This window comes from Lithobates pipiens, unplaced genomic scaffold (assembly GCF_037356315.1).
Source record: "Lithobates pipiens isolate NorthernLeopardFrog02 unplaced genomic scaffold, aLitPip1_a1.2 Scaffold_22, whole genome shotgun sequence".
NCBI classification, from domain to species: domain Eukaryota; kingdom Metazoa; phylum Chordata; class Amphibia; order Anura; family Ranidae; genus Lithobates; species Lithobates pipiens.
Genome location: NW_027507784.1, coordinates 197,526,429 through 197,551,476, shown reverse-complemented (window position 1 = coordinate 197,551,476; position 25,048 = coordinate 197,526,429). Strand labels below are relative to the sequence as shown.

The 25,048-nt window shown below is 45.1% G+C and overlaps 1 protein-coding gene across 2 annotated transcripts in view; it reads left to right on the top strand.

Annotated features, from left to right (window-relative positions):
• Positions 1 to 25,048, top strand: part of GTF3C1 (general transcription factor IIIC subunit 1) — a 377,991-nt gene that overhangs the window by 237,030 nt on the left and 115,913 nt on the right. For both annotated transcript variants that reach the window (XM_077448810.1, XM_077448811.1), the window contains exons 23-24: positions 5,674 to 5,847; positions 7,269 to 7,426. In XM_077448810.1, the coding sequence (XP_077304936.1) occupies positions 5,674 to 5,847; positions 7,269 to 7,426 (332 nt within the window). The remainder of the gene's footprint in view (positions 1 to 5,673; positions 5,848 to 7,268; positions 7,427 to 25,048) is intronic.

The window sequence follows — 25,048 nt, the reverse complement described above, 5'->3', positions numbered from 1 at the left end:
CCCGGTGCCGGCGTCGGTGCTCTCTATCCCGGTGCCGGCGTCGGTGCTCTCTATCCCGGTGCCGGCGTCGGTGCTCTCTATCCCGGTGCCGGCGTCGGTGCTCTCTATCCCGGTGCCGGCGTCGGTGCTCTCTATCCCGGTGCCGGCGTCGGTGCTCTCTATCCCGGTGCCGGCGTCGGTGCTCTCTATCCCGGTGCCGGCGTCGGTGCTCTCTATCCCGGTGCCGGCGTCGGTGCTCTCTATCCCGGTGCCGGCGTCGGTGCTCTCTATCCCGGTGCCGGCGTCGGTGCTCTCTATCCCGGTGCCGGCGTCGGTGCTCTCTATCCCGGTGCCGGCGTCGGTGCTCTCTATCCCGGTGCCGGCGTCGGTGCTCTCTATCCCGGTGCCGGCGTCGGTGCTCTCTATCCCGGTGCCGGCGTCGGTGCTCTCTATCCCGGTGCCGGCGTCAGTGAGGGAGATAGCAGCGGAGAAGCCAATCAGCAGGCAGTGCTAGCACCATGGCTGAGGATCAGCACTGGACTGGCACCGCAGTGGAGCCCTGCATAGGTGGGGGAGGGGTCAGGGGCTCAAGCACAGGTTGGGACACTGGCACAGGACTGCGCTGCCCTGACTGTGGCACTGATCATCTCCTGCACCCCCTTCATAGCCTGGCCTGACCTTGTCTCTCATCCATGGCCTTAATGCGCTCCTGAATTGACAAAATTTCACAGATAAAAAAATGCTTGTTGTTGTCGATCCCAGATTCACTTAATACTTCTGGTATGTCAGTGTCCATGTTGTGGAACTATGGGTGCAAATATGACCTGGAGGTTTTTAAGGTTTGCCTGCCATTAAAGTGAATGGGGTCCACGCGAACTTCGTCCATCACTAGTGGAGAACAGGAGCAGCGGAAGCTTAGATGAATACAATCTTCATTGGGTGTAACAAATGGTAGTGAAACAAACTCATATGAGCAATGGTAGTCTCAGGAAGCACCTCCCGACTGCAATCTCGCCCAAAGTTTTATGAGATCACTGGCAGCTCCTATTGGCATCCGTCCTCAGCATGCTGTATGTCTAGACACAGCTGACACCTGTACTCGAGTCGAATCGGCACGCTCGCTGTCATTGTGTAGTGGCTAATTGGACAAGCCACACGGTGTGGTCTGGAGGTCAGGCTGAATGCCTTGATGTCAATCTGCCAAGCTCTTGCTGTCAGTGTGGAGTGGCTGATGGACAAGCCACATTGTGTGGGCTGGAGGTTGGGCTGAATGATGTGATATCAATGCTTTTCACTCACTATCTCACGTGAGCTTCTTCAGGAAGGAATGTATTAATGTGTTATATCTAATTTATGTAAATTTTACTTATCCCTAAAATCATTTTTGTTTTGCCACAGTTTGTTCCTATACGGAGCCTCCCTTTGATGCAGACTCCCTCTGATTTAAAATCACTTTCGTTTGAATATGTTTGGTGAATGCTTTTCCTCCCCTTTTCTTCAAACAACCTACGAAAATCTCTGCATTTGATAATGTGTATTTATGATAGTTGGGGAGAATTGTAACTGTGTTCTTGGGAATGGTGGCATAGTCACCCTTGGGAGATGGTTATTTGTTTTTCTGTGATTTGGTAGGGGGTTATTTGTGTTTGGATTGTATTTAATGTAGATGTAAAATCTAATTTAATGACATTTAGTTTGATGAACCACTAGGTATCATAAGCTCCCTTGTTTTGTTTACTTAAAATGGCTTACAGCTCTTTGATATTACTTTTACAGCCCGTTCACACCTGAACGTTTTGTAGCCCTACGCCTGAAGCTACAAAACGCTGGAGGGGAAAAAATCCATTATTCTCAATGGAGATGGTTCACATCTCCACTCCATGTCGCCTGAAGCCCTACGCCTGAAGCTCAAACAAGTTCCGGACCCTTTTTTGTCGCGCGAATTGGGCTGATTTGGGCGTTTTCATTCCCATAGAAACTAATGGAAACGCTCGATTCGAGCGTTTAGCGCGACAACGAGCGTTTCTACGGGCGTTTTGACGCTGTATCTGCTCAAGAAAAAATAAGCAGATGAAAAATATTTTTCCTATTGGCTGAAAAAAAACGCCGAAGTTAAAAAACGCTCGTTGTCGTGCGTTGTAGTGTGACAAAACGCTCGTTGTCGCGCGACAAAACGCCGGTAAAAACGTTCAAACACGCTACGCTCAGGTGTGAATGCAGCCTTAGGCTGGGTTCACACTGCTGCGGGGGGAGATCCGGATGTGATTCGCACCCGCACTGCAGTGCAAATCACATCCGATCTCCGTAGCGATGCGAGTTCAGCCATACAGATAGTATGGCTGAATTCGCATCGCTCCCGCAGCAAACTCGCACGGGACCCTTTTTTTGGTCCGCAACAGAATCGGATCGCATGGGGGTTCACATCATGCGATCCGATTCCTGTGCGAGTCGGCAGATCGCACTGCGATATGCGTACGGATCTGGGGGTGTCATTAACATATCATTGACACTCCCAGCCGTCCGCATAGGGCAGTGTGAACTGCCGGCGGGAGTAATGCGATGCGGGAAAACGCCGCGGATTCGCGGCGTTCCTGCATCGCATCGGTGTGAACCCGGCCTAAAAGTGTATTTAAACCCAATTTCTTTTTTTTAAGATGGAGCGGGATAGTGTTAATACCAATTTTCAGGTTTTTATTGCTGGCTGTTTCTCTAGTGGGGACATTTACCCTCTATGTCTGTTTTGATGACTACTGTCTTTGGTACAGAAGTTGATAGGAAATCCAACATTTCAGGGTTTGTGCTAAATATGTGTTGGTAGGGGTGCACCGAATGGGTTTTTTGGTGCTGAAATTGATACAGAAAATGAAAAATACACTAGGCCAAAAACCGATACTGAAACTTATTATTATTATTTTTTATATATATATATATATATATATATATATATATATATATATATATATATATATATATTTATACAGGAGATGGTCAGAGACTGGGGACATTGTACAGGAGATGGTCAGAGACTGGGGACATTGTACAGGAGATGGTCAGAGACTGGGGACATTGTACAGGAGATGGTCAGAGACTGGGGACATTGTACAGGAGATGGTCAGAGACTGGGGACATTGTACAGGAGATGGTCAGAGACTGGGGACATTGTACAGGAGATGGTCAGAGACTGGGGACATTGTACAGGAGATGGTCAGAGACTGGGGACATTGTACAGGAGATGGTCAGAGACTGGGGACATTGTACAGGAGATGGTCAGAGACTGGGGACATTGTACAGGAGATGGTCAGAGACTGGGGACATTGTACAGGAGATGGTCAGAGACTGGGGACATTGTACAGGAGATGGTCAGAGACTGGGGACATTGTACAGGAGATGGTCAGAGACTGGGGACATTGTACAGGAGATGGTCAGAGACTGGGGACATTGTACAGGAGATGGTCAGAGACTGGGGACATTGTACAGGAGATGGTCAGAGACTGGGGGACATTGTACAGGAGATGGTCAGAGACTGGGGGACATGGTACAAGAGATCAGTGCAACCTCACCAGTGCTTGTCAGATGCAGCCAGCCTGTGTCCCCAGTGCAGCCAGCCTGTGCAGGGGAAGAGAGAGGAGAGCCGCTGCTTGGTTTATTAGAGCGCTGGGAACATAACAGCTTTCATTTCAATAGCTGTCTTCCCCGCCATCACATACAGCCCCTCCTCTTTGTCCGGGCACTTTGATAGACAGATGACCCGTCTAATCCTGGGACGGGTGTTATTTCAAAGTTGCCCAGTTACAAGGGGGGGGGGGGGGCAGCTGTATATGAAAGCGCGTGGTGGGGGTACACACAGCTATTGAAATGAAAGCTGTTATGTTCCCGGCGCTCTAATCAACCAGGCAGCAGCGGTGGCTCTTCTCTCTCTTCTGCACTATAGGACACCCCCGTGATGGGCAGCACCAGGGGCGGGGCCCCGCCCCATTTTCGGCTCCATTTCCGGCCATTTTTCTCTTTCGGCACATTGCCGAAAAGGCCATTTTCAGCCGATATGTTTTGGCGGCCGAAATTTTGGTGCATCCTTATGTGTCAATGTCTTTTTTATTTTTATATATATATATATATATATATATATATATATATATATATATATATATATATATATATAATATAACATATTATAAATAAAAAAAATATGAAATGTGCGCCAATATATTCATATAAAAAATTTGAAAAACAGGTCCAAATAATGGGTCCAAGACCATATTAGTTGCAGAGACTAAATGCATTGGAAGTAGTTTAAAATCTCGTAGCGAACAGAGTGGTTGGCGGCTAGAGAGCAGGGGCTGCAAACTTGTGGTAGCTAATGGTCAGACACACACAAGTACTTGGGGTATGGATCTAGGCCCACTCCTTAACATTGGCTCTTGTTCTGATTACCATTGGGAATGTGTGTGTATATATAATATAATTTTTATTATTACTATTATTTTTTACTTGCTTTTACAAATAAAGTTAAAGCGGTGAGCTCTATGCAGTTTCTCTGTTTCTTTGGAGCTACATCTGCTTAAAGAGGAAGTAAACCCTGATGGGTTTACTTCCTCTTTTTTTCCCTGCAAAGGTAAAGCATAATGGACTACTATGCATCGCATAGTAGCTCATTATGTGTCACTTACCTGACACAGGAGCCAGCGAAGTCGCCGCTGTCCCCTGTAGTCCGCCGCATCCATGTTGCTTGTGGCGTCTCGCAGCTCCGACGAATCACAGCGGCGCAACCGCGATGACGTCACTCCCGCGCATGCGCACGGGAGTCACGCCTCGCAGCTCCGCCGCTGTCATACGGCGAAGCCGCGATGACGTCACTCCCGCGCATGCGCACGGGAGTCGACAAATTTGGCAAATCCATTCTTGGATTTGCCGCATTTAGTGCGCATGCGCGCCGCTGTCTACGGCGCATGCGCCGTAGACAGCGGTGCCCATTTTCGGGCAAATATCTCCTAAACCATATAGGTTTAGGAGATATTGCTTGGACCTACAGGTAAGCCTTAATCTAGGCTTACCTATAGGTCCAAGTTGTTTGGAAGGGTTTACTTCCTCTTTAAGAGAGGCTGTATTTGGACATATGTTTTGTATATGATATGTGTTTTGTGGTACATATCACAAGGATGTTTGGATGCTCCTATCTGGTTTTCTTGGACTTGGTTACACATATTTTGCCCTCTGTATGCTTATATATATATATATATATATATATATATATATATATATATATATATATATATATATATATATATATATATATACACATTTTAGAGTTGGTGCTGTTTTGGTTTAATTGTTTAAGGTGAGATTTTATCTCGCTTTGGAGATATTTCCTCTTATTTCCTGTTGTCTCTCTGGGATAAGAAGTGAAGGAAGATCTCCCTGGCAGAACAATGACCACAAGAAAAAATCCAGACAATAGTGTTATTTTTACCCAACTCTATTGAGAAAAATGGCTGTACATACACTTTTAGTAAAAACTCAACTACTATACTACACTATTATACTACAACTACATATACTGTTATGCAATTACAGCAACAATTTTAAATACATGGCCATATTTTATAGACAGATGGACTTTTGGCTTAGGTAAACCCCTGTGCTTTTATTGTATGTAACAGTTTATTGAATACTACTTTGTATCTCTTTAATTTTTAGGAAAGCAGGAGCGCATCTTTGGTGATATGAACATGTCAGAAAGTGGAGAGCTGGTTGACATAGTAAAGGAATCTACAGTATACCGCAATAAAAGGGTTTGTGGAGGAAGAAACCGAAAGCGAAAAAAAATGAAACAGCATGTAGAAAAAAAACAGAAAGCAAAGCAGAAAAAGAGTAATATACTTTAGCATATCCACCTTTTTTTCTGATCCACAAAAAAAAAAAAAAAAACAAGATATTCTAAAACTAGATATTCATCCAGCAAAATTGCATGTGCATTTGTTCTATGCAAAGTAACCAGCTGTTGTGAGAGTGGGTATAAATTAAATGTTTTAAGGTGCTTTCTGCTCTTGTGTATTCTTAGGTACTGAGCAGTAATCCATGCACATAGGTGAATCTTGCCCATCAACCCCCCAACATTCTTAACATTCTTTACCACCAGTGATGTTTGTGAGGTTGGAATGTATCTATTCAATATTCCAGAGTCAGCAAATTAACATTAGGAGGTAGCATCTGGCATAAAATATACATTGAGTATGTGCTATCTATCTAGGGCAGTGATGGCAAACCTTGGCACCCCAGATGTTTTGGAACTACATTTCCCATGATGCTCATGCACTCTGTAGTGTAGTTAAGCATCATGGGAAATGTAGTTTCAAACCATCTGGGGTGCCAAGGTTCACCATCACTGATCTAGGTCTCCAAACTGCGGCCCTGGGGCCGATTGTGGCCTTCTGCTTGCCTCTATCCGGCCCTTGGGGCACTATTCCATTCATAACGGACACTAATGATGAGGCATCATTCCTCCCACTGACACCAATGATGGGGCACGATTCGTTCCACTGATACCAACAATGGGGCACTATTGCTCTCACTAAAACGAGTGATGGGATATTTGAGGCTAAGCCATTTTCTACTCCCGCTGGCCACAGTGTGGTTCTCCTAAACTGGCCCTTTGTTTAGAAAGATTGGAGACCCCTGATCTAGGGTATACAATGCCTACTCATACAGGCTGCATCATCTCACAGTGTGTCCAAGCTAGGTACTATTAGACTTACATTTTCAAATACTGTGATATCAGAATTGAAAAATGTTAAATGAAGTCCATATTGCCTTATTGCCAGTCCTCTACGATAGTTATTGCTACAAATACCTAATGTTATAATTGTATAATGATGGCTTCTTACAAAGCATCACTCGGAGCAGTTACCAATAGTAACATTGTAGCTTAGTATAATGTAGCTTGTTCACATATCCAAACAAAACTGGTGAACTAGAATTGCTGAGGTTTATGAATTAGTTGGGCAATAAGATGGACATTCACTGTCATTGATGTGAATTCCCCTCACTTTATGGATATTTCCGCTTATGTGTCCACAATGAGAATTAAAGAAAAATCTCCACAGCAGAACACAGAAAGCAAAAACATAATCTGATAGGGTATTTAACCCATTCCTTCTCTATCCAAAACATGAAAAAATATTTGGCCATACATAATATCAGATGTGCTAATATTTGGTCAAATGTCTCTGTGTAGTAAACGTGGCAATGTTTACAGTCTATTTATCAGAGTTTTTTTCTTGTATTTTTCTAAGAGGAAAAGACAGAAGAAAAAATAAAAAGAAGCCGGTACCATGATGAGGCTGATCAGAGTGCATTACAGAGAATGACTCGTCTGCGAGTGGCATGGACAGCACAAGAGGATGGCTTGCTGATGCTCTGTCGAATCGCCAGTAATATTCTAAACAGAAAGGTAGTGTAAAACAGCACATGTGTTTTCTATATGTGAGCAGCAGGTCCACAATGCCCAATGTATAGATGCTTCAAGCACAGCTTATTTTGGCAAATGCTTGTCAACCTTGATATATTTTGAGCTATTTGGTTTACTATACTCTTTTCATACTTTATATTTAGAAGTGCTTGTTGGAAATTGAAAACATGCCTAAAGAAGTGCAAGGCAAATGTAAATCTTAATGATTTTACTGCAACTAGCCACCCCCATCCACTCATAAATTGATTTACCCCTTTCAGTTATATATATATATATATATCTATCATTTTTTTTAAAGCTTAAAGAGTAACTACAGTCTTAAAGTGGTTGTAAACCCTTACAAACCACTTTGACCTACAGGTAAGCCTAGATTAAGGCTTACCTGTAGGTCCAAGCAATATCTCCTAAACCTATATGGTTTAGGAGATATTTGCCCGAAAACGGGCACCGCTGTCTACGGCGCAGGCGCACTGAGCGTGGCATTTCCAAGAATGGAGCTGCCGCGCGTGTCAACTCCCGTGCGCATGCGCGGGAGTGACGTCATCGCGGCTTCGCCGAATGACAGCGGCGGAGCTGCGCGACCCCACCACCAAGATGGATGCGGCGGACTACAGGGGACAGCGGCGACTTCGCTGGCTTCTGTGTCAGGTAAGTGACACATAATGGGCTACTATGCGATGCATAGTAGTCCATTATGCTTTGCCTTTGCAGGGAATGAAAGAGGAAGTAAACTCATCAGGGTTTACTTCCTCTTTAAAGTGGTTGTATAGTCAATTTAGGTACTTTTACCTACAGGAAAGCCTATAATAAGGCTTACCGGCACATGCGCACAGAGGATTCTCGGCTGAAAGTCCGGCAGGCGCCGGACCCTGCCGGAAAGAAATCTCCCGTGTGCATGCACAGGAGTGACGATATCGCCACTCACAGCGCCGGAGCTGCGATACCCATAAGAAACGCTGAGGGAACATGTCCGCTCCCTGGGCGTGGATCGGGCCAGATGTCGGGGCCTCGTTCTAAGGTAAGAATTTAATAATGAGCTAGTATGCAGTGCATACTAGCTCATTATGGCTTTTCCTTTGCAGGTGAGTTAAAAAAAATAATAATTCAGCGGGTATACAACCGCTTTAAAAAAATGAAATAAATAAGTCACTTACCAGCCCAGGAGTCCAGTACTGTCTGCACCTGAGCTGGTTCTTCGCTGGTCTTTGGACCCCCACCGTCAAAATGTTGGCTGTGGAAGCCAGCTGTGACTTCCTGCAGTTTCTGTGAGAGTTCTGTGAGACCATAATTCAGGAGAAAATATATGGAATTCTATATGGCTAATACCACCTTTCAATTACAATAGCAACACTCTTTGGAATATCGTTGAAATACATTATTGTGATTTGGAGGATGCTTCCCTTTTATTTCTGATAGACTATTAATCCATAACGTTTTAATATTTGGACTATGACTATTTCAACACCTGATTTTTATGTTCATCTCCATGTTTACTTTCTGTTTATTTTTTATCTGTTGCTCTTTATGCTATTAGATTTAATTTATTTTTATTTTTTGACACTTATATGATATATTTTTATATCACTATTTACATATGATACTTTAGATATTTTTATCACTGTATGCATTTGTTACTTTATATATTGGCATGTATTTGCACTGTGACACTTTATTCACTTGATTATTACTGCACTTTATAATCTACGTTAAGATATTATTGCACTATTATTCAGTTATATAGAGAAGTTATTTCTATTATTTAAAAGTGGTGTTGCGCACACAAAAAATTATTAAAATTCCTAAAAAAATAAAACATTTGGATTTTTTTTTTTAACTTACCTCTAAATGCCTGTTGCTAGGGGGTCCCTCGTAGTCTGTCTCCCTCAGCGCCTGGGCTGAAGACATCACTTCCCCTCGGCGCAGGAAGGGCTCAGCTCTGCTCCCTCCCTCCTGTCAGTCATCTGGGACACGTGACAGGTCCCAGATGACTGCGCGGCCAATCGCTGTGCCGCTCGCGCATGTACAGTGGATGCCCGGCTGTGAAGCCACAGCCAGGTGTCCACAGTTGCAATGCCGGTGCCGCCAAGAGGAGCTTCGACCCCCCCCCCCCCCCGCATTACTGGACCCTGGAACAGGTAAGTGTCCGATTTTATTAAAAGTCAGCAGCTGCAGTATTTGTAGCTGCTGATATATTTTTTTTTTCAAATGGAAACTCCTCTTTAAGTGATTTTTCTCACATTGCGTGAAATCACTTTATACATATAACCTAGTTGGGAATGGCAGGTGTGGGTACCTGTCAGAAAAAGATATCTACCCCTCCCCCCCAAAAAACGTATGGTAGAATAGGGGCGAATAGGAGAGGCAAATTTGTGGTACTTTTTAAGTAAAGGTCTACTTTAAATTCAAGAATATAAAGCTTATTACAAAATCCAGGATCCCCGCTTGTCCACTTCCACTCCATAACAGTGCTACGGACTACCTGGCTTTGCAGCCACAATAGAAGTTTAAGTCCTTAAATTCTTAACGCATTTCATATTTTTGCCTTTTTTCTCAAAAATTAAATTTATTATATATTATAGGACTAGTGGATTTATATTCTGTGAATATTAGGGCCATGTAGCACGGAATTGGTTTATTTAAGGAATTTAAAGAAAACCTTTAATTCTCTTACGTTCACCCACTGACACAGCTCCTTTCTTAGACCATTGGGTTGTTGCGTCACCTTCAGGAGAGGACTAGGCATAACATGTTAACATGTGATCATAAAACTAGAACTTTCTAGTTCCGCCCAAGGGGTGGTCCCTTAGGTAACAACCCTCCAGCTTGCTACTGCAGCCTCAGTTTTTTTTCTGCCTAGTGAAGGATAAGGACCTAGGAACCCTGCGGGCCCATCAGTTTGTGGATTTTTCTGCAGAAGCTTCGCTTTTTGTGCCAAGATTAAAGATCCTGTGATCTGCTATCAACAGCCGGCTGGGTGACAGCCTGGAAACTCTTATCCTTGTAGTCTCCCCAGCCTGGCCAGCGAGCGTGTGCAGACCAGAGCTCCGTGCTGGGTCGGCCACGACATGCCCCCCCCTCCCCTAGCTCCAGGGGCGGTCGGTGAGCATCAATGCTCCGGGGCACACATGACAGGGCTACTGATGTCTGCGTGACAGTGTGCCAGGCCAGCAGCCACCCCGTACTGATCAGAGGGTGGATCTGTGATGGAATGTCTCCCAGCTCTTCAGGACTTGTAAGTACAGCTCTCCCTGCCTCGATGGGGCTGAGCAGCTGGGCATTCCCTGGGAGGTCGATTTGGGGGTCCCTCACCTCCCTCTTTTCTCCCTGTCCCTATCTTCCCCCCACCCCCTTCCCTGTGGGGGATGCTGCATGGGCTGCTGAACGGTGTGCGTGCCAGAGACAGGGGCTCTCGGGGGGGGGGCTCTCACCTGGGGGGACTGCACTGGATAGCTGTGCCCTGGATGTGTGTAGGTCTCTCCCCTTAGATGTCTGGAGGCTGTGTCTGTTAATCTCTGCCTGTTTTTCTCTTCTATTCGCCGACTGACACAGCTCCTGTGTCAGTCGGTGAATATTCTCTTCCCTTATATTCACCGACTGACGCAGCTCCTTTTGCCTAGTTTCTCACAATGGCAGGCTATACAACCCATGTAGTTACAGAGAGGAGCTGTGTCGTTCAGTGAATTACAGAGAAAAGGATTTTATGGTGAGTACAAAAATCCTATTTTTCACTGTCCCTCATGGCATACAGTGCTTGGCGGCCATTTTTGGTGTGACCAGGGAGCAGCATGCTCTGTCTACATTTTCCTGCATTATACAAATGGTGCAGCGCAAAATACAAAAGTTCACACGTATTGGTCATATATGAAAACAGAAGAGCATGTAGAGAGGAGACACCACGTGGGAAGACAGCTGATTGCTTGTATGTGACACTCCTTCCACCTGTAGGAATAAACTCTTACCAGCTCTTACCAGGATGCCTCGGTTGGGTGTCCCCAGATGTTAAGCAGTTTCTGGCACTAGTATGGCGACGGGCTTCCATTTCCGGCCATCGCCGTCTCACAAGCTTCCAGGCTCACCATGGCAACAGAGCACTATATTAGTATGAAGGGTGACGCCGTTTAGCTCCACCTACCGCTGACGAAGTCCTGATAGGACGTAGCGTACGTACAGGGGGAGGAGCTTATTGCGGACGTCACCCACTGTCCACCTTGTGTTTTTTTTTTTTTTTTTTGTTTTGTTTTACATATTGATCTTGTTCCAAGTGTATCTTTTGCTGCAAATGGTTCCGCTCTTGTCTCTATATGCTTAATGCCCACTACTGGCGTCTTGTGGTGTAAAGCAGTATTGACAGTAATTCACTGCTATTAAGCAATTCATTCACACAATTTGTGGACTTTGAAACTGAAAGATTATTTTTTTGTGTTATATAAAAACTTTTTAATTTTCCTAATTTTTCAAATGAATATTTTAATAAAACGATCTGTTTATAGCTACACTTAGATCGTTTTTTCAATTTTTTTAACTTTTGTTGGAGTTTTTCCTGGATTTTCCTGTTCATATATACCTACCCACTTATATCGGGAGTGAATCCATTGGGCTTTTTATCTGGAGTCGGCAACATGTGATCAAGCGATTCGGACAACTGCCCTATTCGCATGTGGAAATTAAGGCTCCTGCACACCGTGAGTGTGAACATGTGCATTTGACCATCTGAGAATTCAGAGGTCCATCAGAGCTGGTAAGAGTTTATTCCTACTGGTGGAAGGAGTGTCACATACAAGCAATCAGCTGTCTTCCCACGTGGTGTCTCCTCTCTACATGCTCTTCTGTTGTCATATATACGTGTGGACTTTTGTATTTTGCGCTGCACCATTTGTATAATTCGATGTGTTATTAAGGTGTTTTTTGTATTGCTCCTTTAGGTGTTCAGCTTGCAATTAGTTTGTTTTGTATGATATATGTGAGCGCTGATTGTTTTTTCTTGATTTTAATACATTTTCCTGTAGTCCGGCGGCCATCTTCCCTGTGATTATGTCCTTTATACTGGACGCTCAGCGGCCAATTTCTTGAAGCCTGAACAAGTTTTTCAGCTTCAGCGCTATTCAGTTTACAGTTTACAACAGTTTAGCATAGTGCGGTTTGGTCTCTTAAGCATATGGGAGCTGACACAGGGCACAGGCACACCTAGCTGGATGGCGCAGGACTCGGTCAGGGTGGTGAGTCCTGCGGGTGGAGCCTCTCAGCCAGCAGCAGTTAGGAGGGTGGGACCATCAACTGTCCTAAGTCCCCAACAGGTGGCAGACAGGGTAGGGTCAGCATGGCTTCAGAAACTGAAAACTTTCTTCCCCTGAAATCCAGGCAATTGCAGCTGTTCACCTGCAGACAGTACAGTGCCTCTGGACGCTTTTAGCGCGGTCCTTAATCATGCGTTACCAAGATAGAGCCGGTGCGTGGGTGCAAGGTGGTAAAAAAAAACGCTCCTGTTCTGTCAGACGACACTGAGCAGGACCAATCGGACAGTGTGGCTGAGTCCCCGTCCGGGTCCGTGCGTGACAAAGCGCTAGTTGGAGCACTTATCACAGCTGTGCGTGATACCCTGATAATTCAGGAGCCAGCAGATCCCTTTGCTGATGTAGCGGTCCCTTTTGGGTTCCATAAGACAGCCGTACACCTAAGTATCTCACTTATTTCGATAAGTTCATTTACAGGAACGGGGCGACAGCAACGTATCTTTTTAGGTCCCAAAACGCAAGGCGGTATGTTCCCCCCCTGAGGAGAGCCTTCCTTTATAAGGGTCGGCTCCTCCGGTCGTGGACCCCCTAGTACCCAGGTTAAACAAGTAAACACGATCCCGATAGAAGGGGTTCCTATGTGAAGACTCCACGGGCAGGAACCGAGGCAGTGGCCCATTCCTTATTTACGGTTTGGGGGTCAGCAGTACGGCCAGTACAGACGACAGCATTTGTGTCGCAGACATTTACTGAATGGGCAATATTTTGCACCACAAAAGGGAGAAGTAGCAGCCTACTCCCGTCTGCGTGGAACTAGCAGACCAGTTATGGCACGGTCGTAAGTACGTTGTAAGGGGGCTCTGGATACGTGTCCTCTGTTATCCAGAATTTGTGTCAGCAGTGGTTCTGAGGCGCCTGATTTGGCTGGAGGTCTGGTCGGCGGACCAGGCATTTTAGGAAAAAGCCTTGACGGATTTACCCTTCCTTGGTGAGTGGCTCTTGAGAGCCTCAGATGACATTGTTAAGAATGTCACAGAGGGGAAGTGTACCTGGCTCCCACAGACCAGGAATACTGAGGAGCCACACCTCATTTTCCATTCAAAGAGGTTTTTCCGTCAGTCCGGGACTTCGGCAAAACGCTCCCAGTCCAGCAGGACGAACCTTGGGGACGGAAACATACCTGAATCCGCAAGGCTAACATGCCTGCGAGGACATGTTTCCGCATGAAGGTTTGCCCTCACCTGTCATACGGGTGGGGAGGTCGCCTTTTGGGAGTTGCAACCCAGTAGACCTCTCGGCTACCTGGCCAATGGGTCTGCAAACTGATTTCCTTGGCTGCAAGATAGAGTTCCTCTTTTTTGCCAATAACAGATCTTCCCTTCCAGCACACCCTTACTCCCAGCTCGCTGGGAGGCCCCAATGGGGCCAGTATGGGACCTGCTAAACCTCAGGGTGATGGCGTCTGTTCCGGTGTCGGAAAGTTGCCAGGGGTTCTACTCCAATCTGTTTGTAGTCCCAGAAGAAGGAAGGGGTACGTCCAATCTTGGACCTAAAGGAGCCTCTTTTGCCTTGTTATGTACAAAGGCTCAGTGTGAAATCAGTTCGCCCAGTTGTCGCTGCACTCCATCAGGGGTACTTCCTGGAGTCTTTGGACATCCAGGATGCGTACCCACACATACCCATATGCTTCTAGCATCAGGGGTTTCTGCGAAATGCAGTTGGGGAAGCCTACTACCAGTTTGTGGCTCCCCCTTTTTTGGTTTGACTTCAGCACCCCGATTCCTTACCAAGGTATTGACTTTAATTTGGGGGTTGTTGAGACAACGCAAGATCGCAATTGTGAGCTTCTAGGAGGATCTCCTTCTGAGAGAATCTTCTGCCTCTGAATTTGAGGATGTGTCGGTCATCCTGCAATCCTGCAGGTATTGGGTGACTGTTGAGCCTAAAAGGTCAGTGTTCTCACCGACTCAGCACCTGGAGTGCCTAGGTTCATCGCTGGACTCCATGGAAGCGTGAGTTTCTCCCTTCAGACAACTGCAGACTCTCAGAGCCGCGGTAAAGCCATTGCTGATCTGCAGGTGGTCATCGCTGCGTTTCTGCATGCGAGTTCTGGGCCTCATGGTGACCCGCTTTGAGACGATACTGCATGTCCATGTTCCACCAGTCTCTCGCAGAAGGAGATATTGACACAATGGGACATATCTCTGTTACCCCTGGATCAGCGGATTCAGGTGAGCCTGTCAGTCAGGGACCCCCTGCTGTGGTGGCTGAGGTCCCCGGTACTTCAGTCCGGGAAGTCGTTCCTACCTCTACATTGGACTGTGATCACAACAGACTCCAGCCTGACCGGCTTGGGTGGAGTACTGGAAGTACAGTCGACCCAGGGTCTCTGGTTGGATTAGGAACCCAAGTTGCCGATCAATGTGCTCGAACTCCGAGCAATCAGGCTCGCCTCTCCACATAGTCGATAAGACTCCACGGGCACACGATCTGGATCCAATCAGACAACGCCATGGTGGTGGCCTATGTCAACCATCAAGGAGGAACAAGTAGCTCGGCTGCAGCACGGGAGGTCGCTCACATCATTCAGTGGACAGAGCGGCAGGTACCCGCCTTGTTAGCCATTTCATCCCGGGAGGAGGAATCTGGCAGGTGAATGACCTAAGTCACCAGGAGAATGGGCATTGCATCCAGACTTATTCAGGCTACGTGCCTGCGTTGGGCCACACCAGACACAGATCTTCTGGCTCCCCTCTTTATCGGGGAGGGCCGAGATTGTATCCAGGATAAGAGATCCTTAGACGGAAGGTCAATCGTGCTGGTGGCTTCATGGGATCAGTACCGGCTGATCTACGAATTTCCTCTGAAAAAGCTACTACCACATCTGCTCCTCAGAATGGAAGCCGAGGGGGTTCCATTAATGTTGATGGATGTTCTTGGTGTCCCTGATGAGCCGACCTAGTACACCTGGTTGTGAAGACTCCCTGGCGATTGCCGTTGCAAGAGGACCTTCTGTGTCAAGGTCTTATTCTCCATCTTGGTTTTTACCATAGCTGGGTTTTCGGTATGGCTGCTGTGAGCCAGGTGCTCACCTCGGACTCGGTGATCTCAACTAGGTTGAGAGCATGGAATTTTTCTTCCCGGAAGATATACCGTCGTACCTGGAAGGCATAAATCTCTATGTGTAAGGAGACAGGATGACATTCGTTCACCTATTCAGTTTCCAGGATCCTGCTGATTCTACAGCGAGGATTAGACCAGAAGTTGGTTTAAGCGCCATTAGGGGACAAATGTCAGCTTAGGCTGTTTTTTTTGTCAGCGACTCCTGGCGTCTCACTCTCGAGTGAGCACTTTTGTTTAAGGGGTCCGACATGTAGTTCCTCCAGTGCGTCCACCGTTACCCCCGTGGATCTGATCCTGGTGTTATCTGCATTTCAGAATCCGCCATTAAATTTGTCAGAGAGATTTCTCTGTTGACTCTTTTTCCAGACAGTGGTCTTCATAGTGGCCATTACATCGGCCAGGAAGATTCTGAAAATTCCCTTGTTGACTCTTTCCAGAAAGTGGTCTTTCTAGTGGCCATTACTCCAGCCAGGAGGGTTTAAGGAAATTAAGACCTTGTCTTGCAAGTAGCTCTATCTGGTTATCTATAAGGATAATGTGGTGTTGTATTCGCAACCTTAATTTTTGCAGAAGGTGGTTTCGGCATTCCACAACAATGAAGACATTGTGTTACCATCTCTGTGTCCTAAACTGACACATCCTAAGGAGGTGGCCCTGCGTTCCCAAGACGTGGTTCGGGCTGTGAGGGTGTATTTGTCTGCTACGGCTCCCTTTCGGAAGTCAGACTCCTTGTTGATTTCTGTGGCTGGTCCGAAAAAAGGCATGGCAATCTCGTCGGCCACCATTTCCAGGTGGATCAGACAGTGTAGTAAAGGCCTACGCCTTGAAGGGGCAGGTGCCCTCTTTCCAGTCAAGGCCCACTCCACCAGGGCAATCGGAATGTCTTAGGCCTTCCGACATCAAGCGTCTGTCGCTCAACTGTGTAAGCAGCGACTTGGACGTCTGCCCACATCTTTAAAAAATTCTGCAAGGTAGATGTCGGTGCATCGGCTGATGCCTGTTTTGGCCGCAAAGCTTTGCAGGCGGCCGTATAATTGCAATTGCACTTACATTTTTTTTCCTGTTTTTTTTTGGTAAAAACACAGTACCTTTTAAGTAAATGCACCGTTGCATTTGTTACCGCAGTTTCTGAGGCGGTTTGGAGGTAGTGACTCCCAGATTGAGGAGCACTCTGTTTTTGGTTCTTGGTTTCCCCCACACGGTTGTTTTTTGTGGGTAAAGTTTTTATATTAGTGCCCACATGCCATTGTGGGTGAAGTTTTTATGCCGTTTCCCACCCCTCGTTTTGGCACTGCTTGGGGACATCCCAATGGTCTAAGAAAGGAGCTGTGTCAGTTGGTGAACGTAAGAGAAAATAGGATTTTTTTGTACTCACCGTAAAATCCTTTTCTCTGTAGTTCACCAACTGACACAGCACCCTCCCCTCCTATTTTTGTCTACGTTATACTGCTTGTTGACGTACTGAGGCTGCAGTAGCAGGCTGGAGGGTTGTTACCTAAGGGACCGCCCCTTGGGCTGAACTAGAAATTTCTAGTTTTATTATCACGTTAACGTGTTATGCCTAGTCCTCTCCTGAAGGTGGCGTAACAACCCAATGGTCTAAGAAAGGACCTGTGTCAGTCGGTCTTGCCTCTTTGTTCACAATGCACGAATGGGAGTAATGCCATGAAAATGGCCAAAGATCAGAACCCCCGCAAGATGACCGGCCAAAGTTGTCAGTGGTGAGAAAACTTGAGGACACCACTTTGCCAGAGTGGAGTGCAGGTGTAATGCTCCTTCATTACACGGCTCAAAATTTCAAGTGCTGAGCTACTAGTCAGGCCTTAAGAGTTGCTCCATGCAACCGTTACCCTGCCCCACCCCTAATTCTGCCCCTAAACATGCCCTCGTAAATTAGCTCATGAAATTACACTTTTAAATGTTTTATGCAGACGTAGATTACAAAAATAAATAATAACAACTTTAACAATATTAAAATAAAGCATATTAGTACTACCGGGATGGCTGTGTATAAAACAGACGCGATGGGACGGCGTCTTTCACAGCAGCCCCGGTGTGGCCAGAAATATGGGGAAGGTCCTCTCTCACTCCTTTACTCTGACTGGAAACATTTAAGGGAGACAACTCTTTATATATTTAAGGTCGGGGTTTTTTTTATATTTACCCACCATGATGCAACACTCCTCTTTGTCAGGGTACCCCTGGACGATTGCATCTGGAGGAATACAACCGCTTTGAGGATTACTGAAATCCCTTTTTATTCCCCCCCCCCCCCCGTTTGGAGTTTCCTGTGCCCTACCTGTATGCCTTTTAAAGGTTACACTACTACTTCTAGCTCTGTAGAGATGTTTCCTCGTTTATCCATAGGGAATAAAAACACCATAAGCTCCCGATGAAGCGTTTTAGAGAACGCGTAACATATAAAGCATCTCTGAGCTGAGTCACCCATGATGCACTGTTTTGCAAATTCTTTCCTCAGTTTTTTTGACTCTTATTCTTTTCTACATTATACTGTATATGTATTATAACAAAATGTAAATGTATGAGTCATTTGTATAACTGTGATGTATTTAGCTCATACCAGACAGTGTAATCATTATGCCCAGAGACATTGAATATGTTTCTTGTTTTTAGAAATAAATATTGTTAAAATTACTTTAAAAAAAAAATCTGTGTGTATGCCTAAAAAGTCCATCACCATCAACAAATAGTTCTGTTTTTTAGTAAAAGCATATTAGTACCCATGAATAGAGCCTCATCAGTGGCTATCCATGCTGCCTCATCAGTGCCCATTAATGCCTATCAGTAAAAATGTATCAGCACCCTGATCAGTGCCGCTCTGATGCCCTGTAAAAAAAAAAAAAAAAAAGGCTGAACCACTTCTGCCAGAAGCGATCAGCTAGCCCGCCCCTGTTCCACACTCGCTTGCCCTCCGATATATATAATACACCCAAACTCTGGCCCTTCCTAAAACCAAGCACTTAATGGAAGAAGATACCCGCGATCATGTCACGGAGCTCAAGATCGGGGAGATGCCAATGTAAACCGCATCTCTCCATTCTGCCTAATGACAGGACACTGATCATCTGCTCCCTGTCATCAGGAGCAGCGATCAGTGTCCACGTAACACACAGCCCATCCCCCAGACAGTAAGAAACACTCCCCTAGGACACTCTTAACACCTCCCTGACCCCTAGTGGTTAACCCCTTCACTGCCAGTGACATTTTTATAGTAATCCATGCAATTTTATAGCATTGATTGCTGTATTAATGCCAATGGTCCCAAAAATCTGTCATAATTGTCCGATGTGTCCCCTATAATGTCGCAGTCACGAAAAAAAAAAAAAAGAAATCGCTAATCACGCCATTACTAGTAAATAAAAAATTATTAATAAAAATGCCATAAAACTATCCCCTGTTTTGTAGATGCTATAAATTTTGCGTAAACCAATCAAACGCTTATTGCGATATTTAATTTTTTTTTTTACCAAAAATATGTAGAAGAATACGTATCGGCCTAAACTGAGGAAAACATTTTTTCTTTATTTTTAGGGATTATTTATTATAGCGAAAAGTAAAAAATATTGCGTTTTTTTTTTATTTATTTTTTTCAAAATTGTCGCTCTTTTTTTGTTTATAGCGCAAAAAATAAAAACCGCAGGGGTGATCAAATACCACCAAAAGAATGCTCTTTGTGGGGGAAAAAAAGATGCCAATTTTGTTTGGGAGCCATGTCGCACGACCGCGCAATTGTCAGTTAAAGCGACACAGTGCCGAATCACAAAAAGTGCTCTGGTCAGGAAGGGGGTAAATCCTTCTGGGGCTGAAGTGGTTAAAAAACAGGTGATTAGTCCCACAGTAAAATATAAAATAGATGGGTAACATCCAGTTACAGATGTCTCCCAATCTGTTATTGGTGGTAATCCACCACCAACACCGCCACTCGTGAAAAAAATGCGCGGGGGGGGGGGTGAGCCTCCCCTATAATAAATGATCTTATCAGATTACACTGGATATTACGCTTCAAACAATGACGACTGATGTTTCTTTATAAACAATGTCCTCACTGACATTCCTACATAGGAGCTGGATATCGCATTATTGCTCCTCTGCTACCACTTCCAGCAACGTCTCCACTTCTGCATTAACGATACCTGTATTCCATTGTTTTAGCGCTGCCTAGGTTGTGTATTGATGTATTTTATTTATATATATATATATATATATATATATATATATATATATATATATATATATATATATATATATATATATATATATATATATATATATATATATATATATATATATATATATATATATACACACACACACACATACTCTCACAAAAGTGAGTACACCCTTCATATTTTTTGTAAATATTTTATTTATATTTTTTCATGTGACAACACTGGAGTAGGGCAGAAACAACTAATCGATTAATCGACAACTAATAGATTATGACCACATGGATCAATTTTCAGATGAGAATATTATTATTATTATTATTATACAGGATTTATATAGCGCCGACAGTTTACGCAGCGCTTTAGAATATTCAGACGAAAAATCTTTGTACATTCGCTGAATGAAATAATTTTGTTTGAAATTTTCACTTGTTTTTAACATTCTGTTTTTAAAATTAATGTAATTTCTGAATGAAAACCACGTACACTGTTTTAAAATTCCTTTGACCAGGCAGTTTTCTATTATTTACAACTTTTCCCATCACTGTGGTTGAAAACGAACGTCAATTTGACCCACTTTTTTTTTTTTTTTTTTTTTTTTTAAGGTTAACTAATCGATTATGAAAATCGTTAGTTGCAGCCCTACACTGGAGAAATTACACTTTGCTACAATGCAGTGAGTGTCCAGCTTGTATAACAGTGTAAATTTGCTGTCCCCTCAAAATAACTCAACACACAGCCATTAAAGAGGAAGTAAACCCTGATGAGTTTACTTCCTCTTTCATTCCCTGCAAAGGCAAAGCATAATGGACTACTATGCATCGCATAGTAGCCCATTATCTGTAACTTACCTGACACAGGAGCCAGCGAAGTCGCCGCTGTCCCCTGTAGTCCGCCGCATCCATTTTGCTGGTGGCGTCTCGCAGCTCCGCCGCTGTCATTCGGCGAAGCCGCGATGACGTCACTCCCGCGCATGCGTACGGGAGTCGACACGCGCGGCAGCTCCATTCTTGGAAATGCCGCGCTCAGTGCGCCTGCGCGCCGCTGTCTATGGCGCATGCGCCGTAGACAGCGGTGCCCGTTTTCGGGCAAATATCTCCTAAACCATATAGGTTTAGGAGATATTGCTTGGACCTACAGGTAAGCCTTAATCTAGGCTTACCTGTAGGTCAAAGTGGTTTGTAAGGGTTTACAACCACTTTAATGTCTAAATCGCTGGCAACAAAAGTGGGGTGAGAATGTCCAAATTGGGCCCAAAGTCTCAAAATTTTGTGTGGCCCCATTCTTTTCCGGCACTGCCTAAACCCTCTTGGGCCTTTGGAGTTCACCAGAGCTTCACAGGTTGCCATTGGAGTCCTCTTCCACTCCTCCATGACGACATCACGGAGCTGGTGGATGTTGGAGACCTTGCGCTCTTCCACCTTTTGTATGAAGATGCCCCACAAATGCTCAATAGGGTTAAGGTCTGGAGACATGCTTGGCCAGTCCATCACCTTTACCCTCAGCTTCTTTAGCAAGGCAGTGGTTGCCTTGAAGGTGTGTTTGGGGTCGTTATCATGTTGGAATACTGCCCTGCGACCCAGTCTCCAAAGGGAGGGGATCTTGCGCTGCTTCAGTATGCCACAGTATGTTTGGACTCATGGTTGTCATAATGAACTGTAGCTTCCCAGTGTTGGCAGCACTTATGCAGCCCTAGACCATGACCCTCCCACCACCATGCTTGACTGTAGGCAAGACGCACTTGTCTTTGTACGCCTCAGCTGGCTGCCGCACGCGCTTTAAACCATCTGAACCAAACAAGTTTATCTTGGTCTCAGACCACAGGACATGGTTCCAGTAATCCATGTCCTTAGTCTGCTTGTCTTCAGCAAACTGTTTGCGGGCTTTCTTGTGCATCATCTTTAGAGGAAGCTTCCTTCTGGGATGACAGCCATAAAGACCAGTTTGTGCATCAGTGTGCAGCATATAGTCTGAGCACTGATGGGCTGACCCCCCCCCCCCCACACCCCTTCAGCTTCTGCAGCAATGCTGGCAGCACTCGTATGTCTATTTCCCAAAGACAACCTCTGAATATGACACAGAGCACGTCCACACAACTTCTTTGGTCGACCATGGCGAGGTCTGTTCTGAGTGTAAACTGTCCTGTTATACTGCTGTATGGTCTTGGCCATTTCATATCCTCCGAGTTCTTTGCCATGAGGTGCCATGTTGAAGAGAGTGAGAGCGATAACACCAAATTTAACACACCTGCTCCCTATTCACACTGAGACCTTTTAACACTGAGTCACATGACACCGTGAAGGGAAAATGGCTAATTGGGCCCAATTTGGACTTTTTCACTTAGGGATGTACTCACTTTTGTTGTCGGCGGTTTAGACATTATTGGCTGTGTGTTGAGTTATTTTGAGGGGACAGCAAATTGACACTGTTATACAAGCTGTACACTCACTACTTTACATTGTAGCAAAGTGCCATTTCTTCAGTGTTGTCACATGAAAATATTTCATTATTTACACACATGTGAGGGGTGCACTCAATTTCATGAGATATATATTTGTGTATGTGTGTGTGTGTGTGTATGTGTGTGTGTGTGTGTGTGTATTTTTTATATGTCTGTCACATACCTGGTGATGGAGCCTGATATGCAGAGGACGGCCTCTTACAACTCTGACTTGGAACCCCTGATAGAGCTGACAGGAAGCACCGAGATGCAGAGTCGCACGAGTGCCTGGTGGGAACCTGGAGCTGGATCGGAACACTCAGCCGGGCTGTAGAGGTGTCTGTAGGAATCCCAGCGCAGTGGTAGGCAGGTAGTTGGAACGAGTAGACAGCTGGTCCCCAAAGGCAGGAGTGCAGATACAGCAGAAGGGATGGTGACACCCTCAGGGCTGAAGAGAAGGCAGGTACAGGCAGGCCGGTCATACACAAGGGGCACGTCAGGAACAGGGGCTGAAGCAGAAGCGGAATCAGATTACAGCCTGGGTCGTCAACAGGCTGGCAGCGGAGTGGCAGAAGGAGCAGGCAGGTGCGGAGTGGGGGACAAGCTGGGGTTGGATGCAGGCAGGAAACAGGAACGTCAGGAAGCAAGCCGGGTCACAACAGGAACAGAAGGCAGGTAAGTAATTGCAGGTTACACAGGGAACAGTGTAGAGCAGACCGCACTGAGTCTGGAAACTGGCTGAGTTTAAATAGCCTGTTTGGGCGGCAAAAGCTGTTACATGGTGCGTGTCTACCAATGGCATCCTGACAGGGGCAGAGGTAACGGGTCATCTGCTTCTGCAGCCATCTTGGGTGCTGGCATGCCCTTCCTGACCTGAAGAGGTAACAGGTCGCCTTCTTTGGCAGCCATCTTGGCTGCTGCCATGCCCTTCCTGACAATATATATTGTAAGCTCTTCAAGCAGGGCCCTCCTGTCCCTTCTGCATTGAACTGTACTGTAATTGTGCTGTCCCCCTCTACATTGTAAAGTGCTGCGTAAATTGTTGGCGCTATATAAATCCTGTATAATAATATAAATATATATGTATATATAGTGCCTTGAAAAAGTATTCATACCCCTTGAAATTTTCCACATTTTATCATGTTACAGCCAAAAACGTTAATGTGTTTTACTGAGATTTTATGTGATATACCAACACAAAGTGACATATATTTGTGAAGTGAAAGGAAAATGATAAATGTTTTTTCATAATTTTTTACAAATATCTGAGAAGTATGGCATGTACTTGTATTAGCCCCCCGAGGCAATACTTTGTAGAACCACCTTTCGCTGCAATTACATCTGGAAGTTTTTTAGGGTATGTCTCTACCAGCTTTGCCACATCTAGAGAGTGACATTTTTGCCGTTCTTTCCAAAATAGCTCAAGCTCTGTCAGATTGGATGGAGAGTGTCTGTGAACACCAATTTTCAAATCTTGCCACAAATTTTCAATTTGATTTAGGTCTGGACTTTGGGCCATTCTAACCCATGAATATGCTTTGATCTAAACCATTCCATTGTAGCTCTGGCTGTATGCTTAGGGTCGTTGTCCTGCTGGAAGGTGAACCTCTGCCTCAGTCTCAAGTCTTTTGCAGACTCTCAGGTTTTCTACAGGTGCCCTGTATTTGGCTCCATCCATCTTCCCATCAACTCTGACCAGCTTCCCTGTCCCTGCTGAAGAAAAGCATCCCCACAACATGATGCTGCCACCACCATGTTTCATGGAGGGGATGGTGTGTTCAGGTTGATGTGCAGTGTAAGTTTTTTGCCATACTTAGCTTTTTGCTTTTAGGCTAAAAAGTTAAATTTTGGTCTCATCTGACCAGAGCGCCTTTTTCCACATGTTTGCTGTGTCCTCCACATGGCTTCTCACAAACTGGAAATGGGACTTCTTATGGTTTTCTTTCAACAATGACTTTCTTCTTGCCATGCTTCCATAAAGGCTAGATTTGTGGAGTGCACGACTAATAGTTGTCCTGTGGACAGATTCTCCCATCTGAACTTTGGATCTCTGCAGCTTCTCCAGAGTTACCATGGGCCTCTTGGCTGCTTCTCTGATTTAATGCTTTCCTTGCCCGGCCTGTCAGTTTAGGTGGATGGCCATTTCTTGGTAGGTTTGCAGTTGTACCATAATCTTTCCATTCTCAGATGATGGATGGAACAGTGCTCTGTGAGGTGTTCCAAGCTAGGGATATTCTTTTTATAACCTAACCCTGCTTTAGACTTCTCCACATCTTTATCCCTGACCTGTCTGTTGTGTTCCTTGGCCTTCATGATGCTGCTTGTTCACTAAGGTTATCTAACAATCATCTGTAGGCTTCACAGAACAGCAGTATTCATACAAAGATTAAATTACACACAAGTGGACTCTATTTACTAATTAGGTGACTTCTGAAGGCGTTTGATTTGACTAGATTTTAGATTTAGATTTTATCAGAGTAAGGGGCTGAATACAAATGCATGCCACGCTTTTCAGATATTTGTATAAAAATTTGAAAAACATTTATTTTCCTTCCACTTTACAAATATGTGGCAGTGTGTGTCAGTCTATCACATAAAATTCCAAATATATATATATATATAT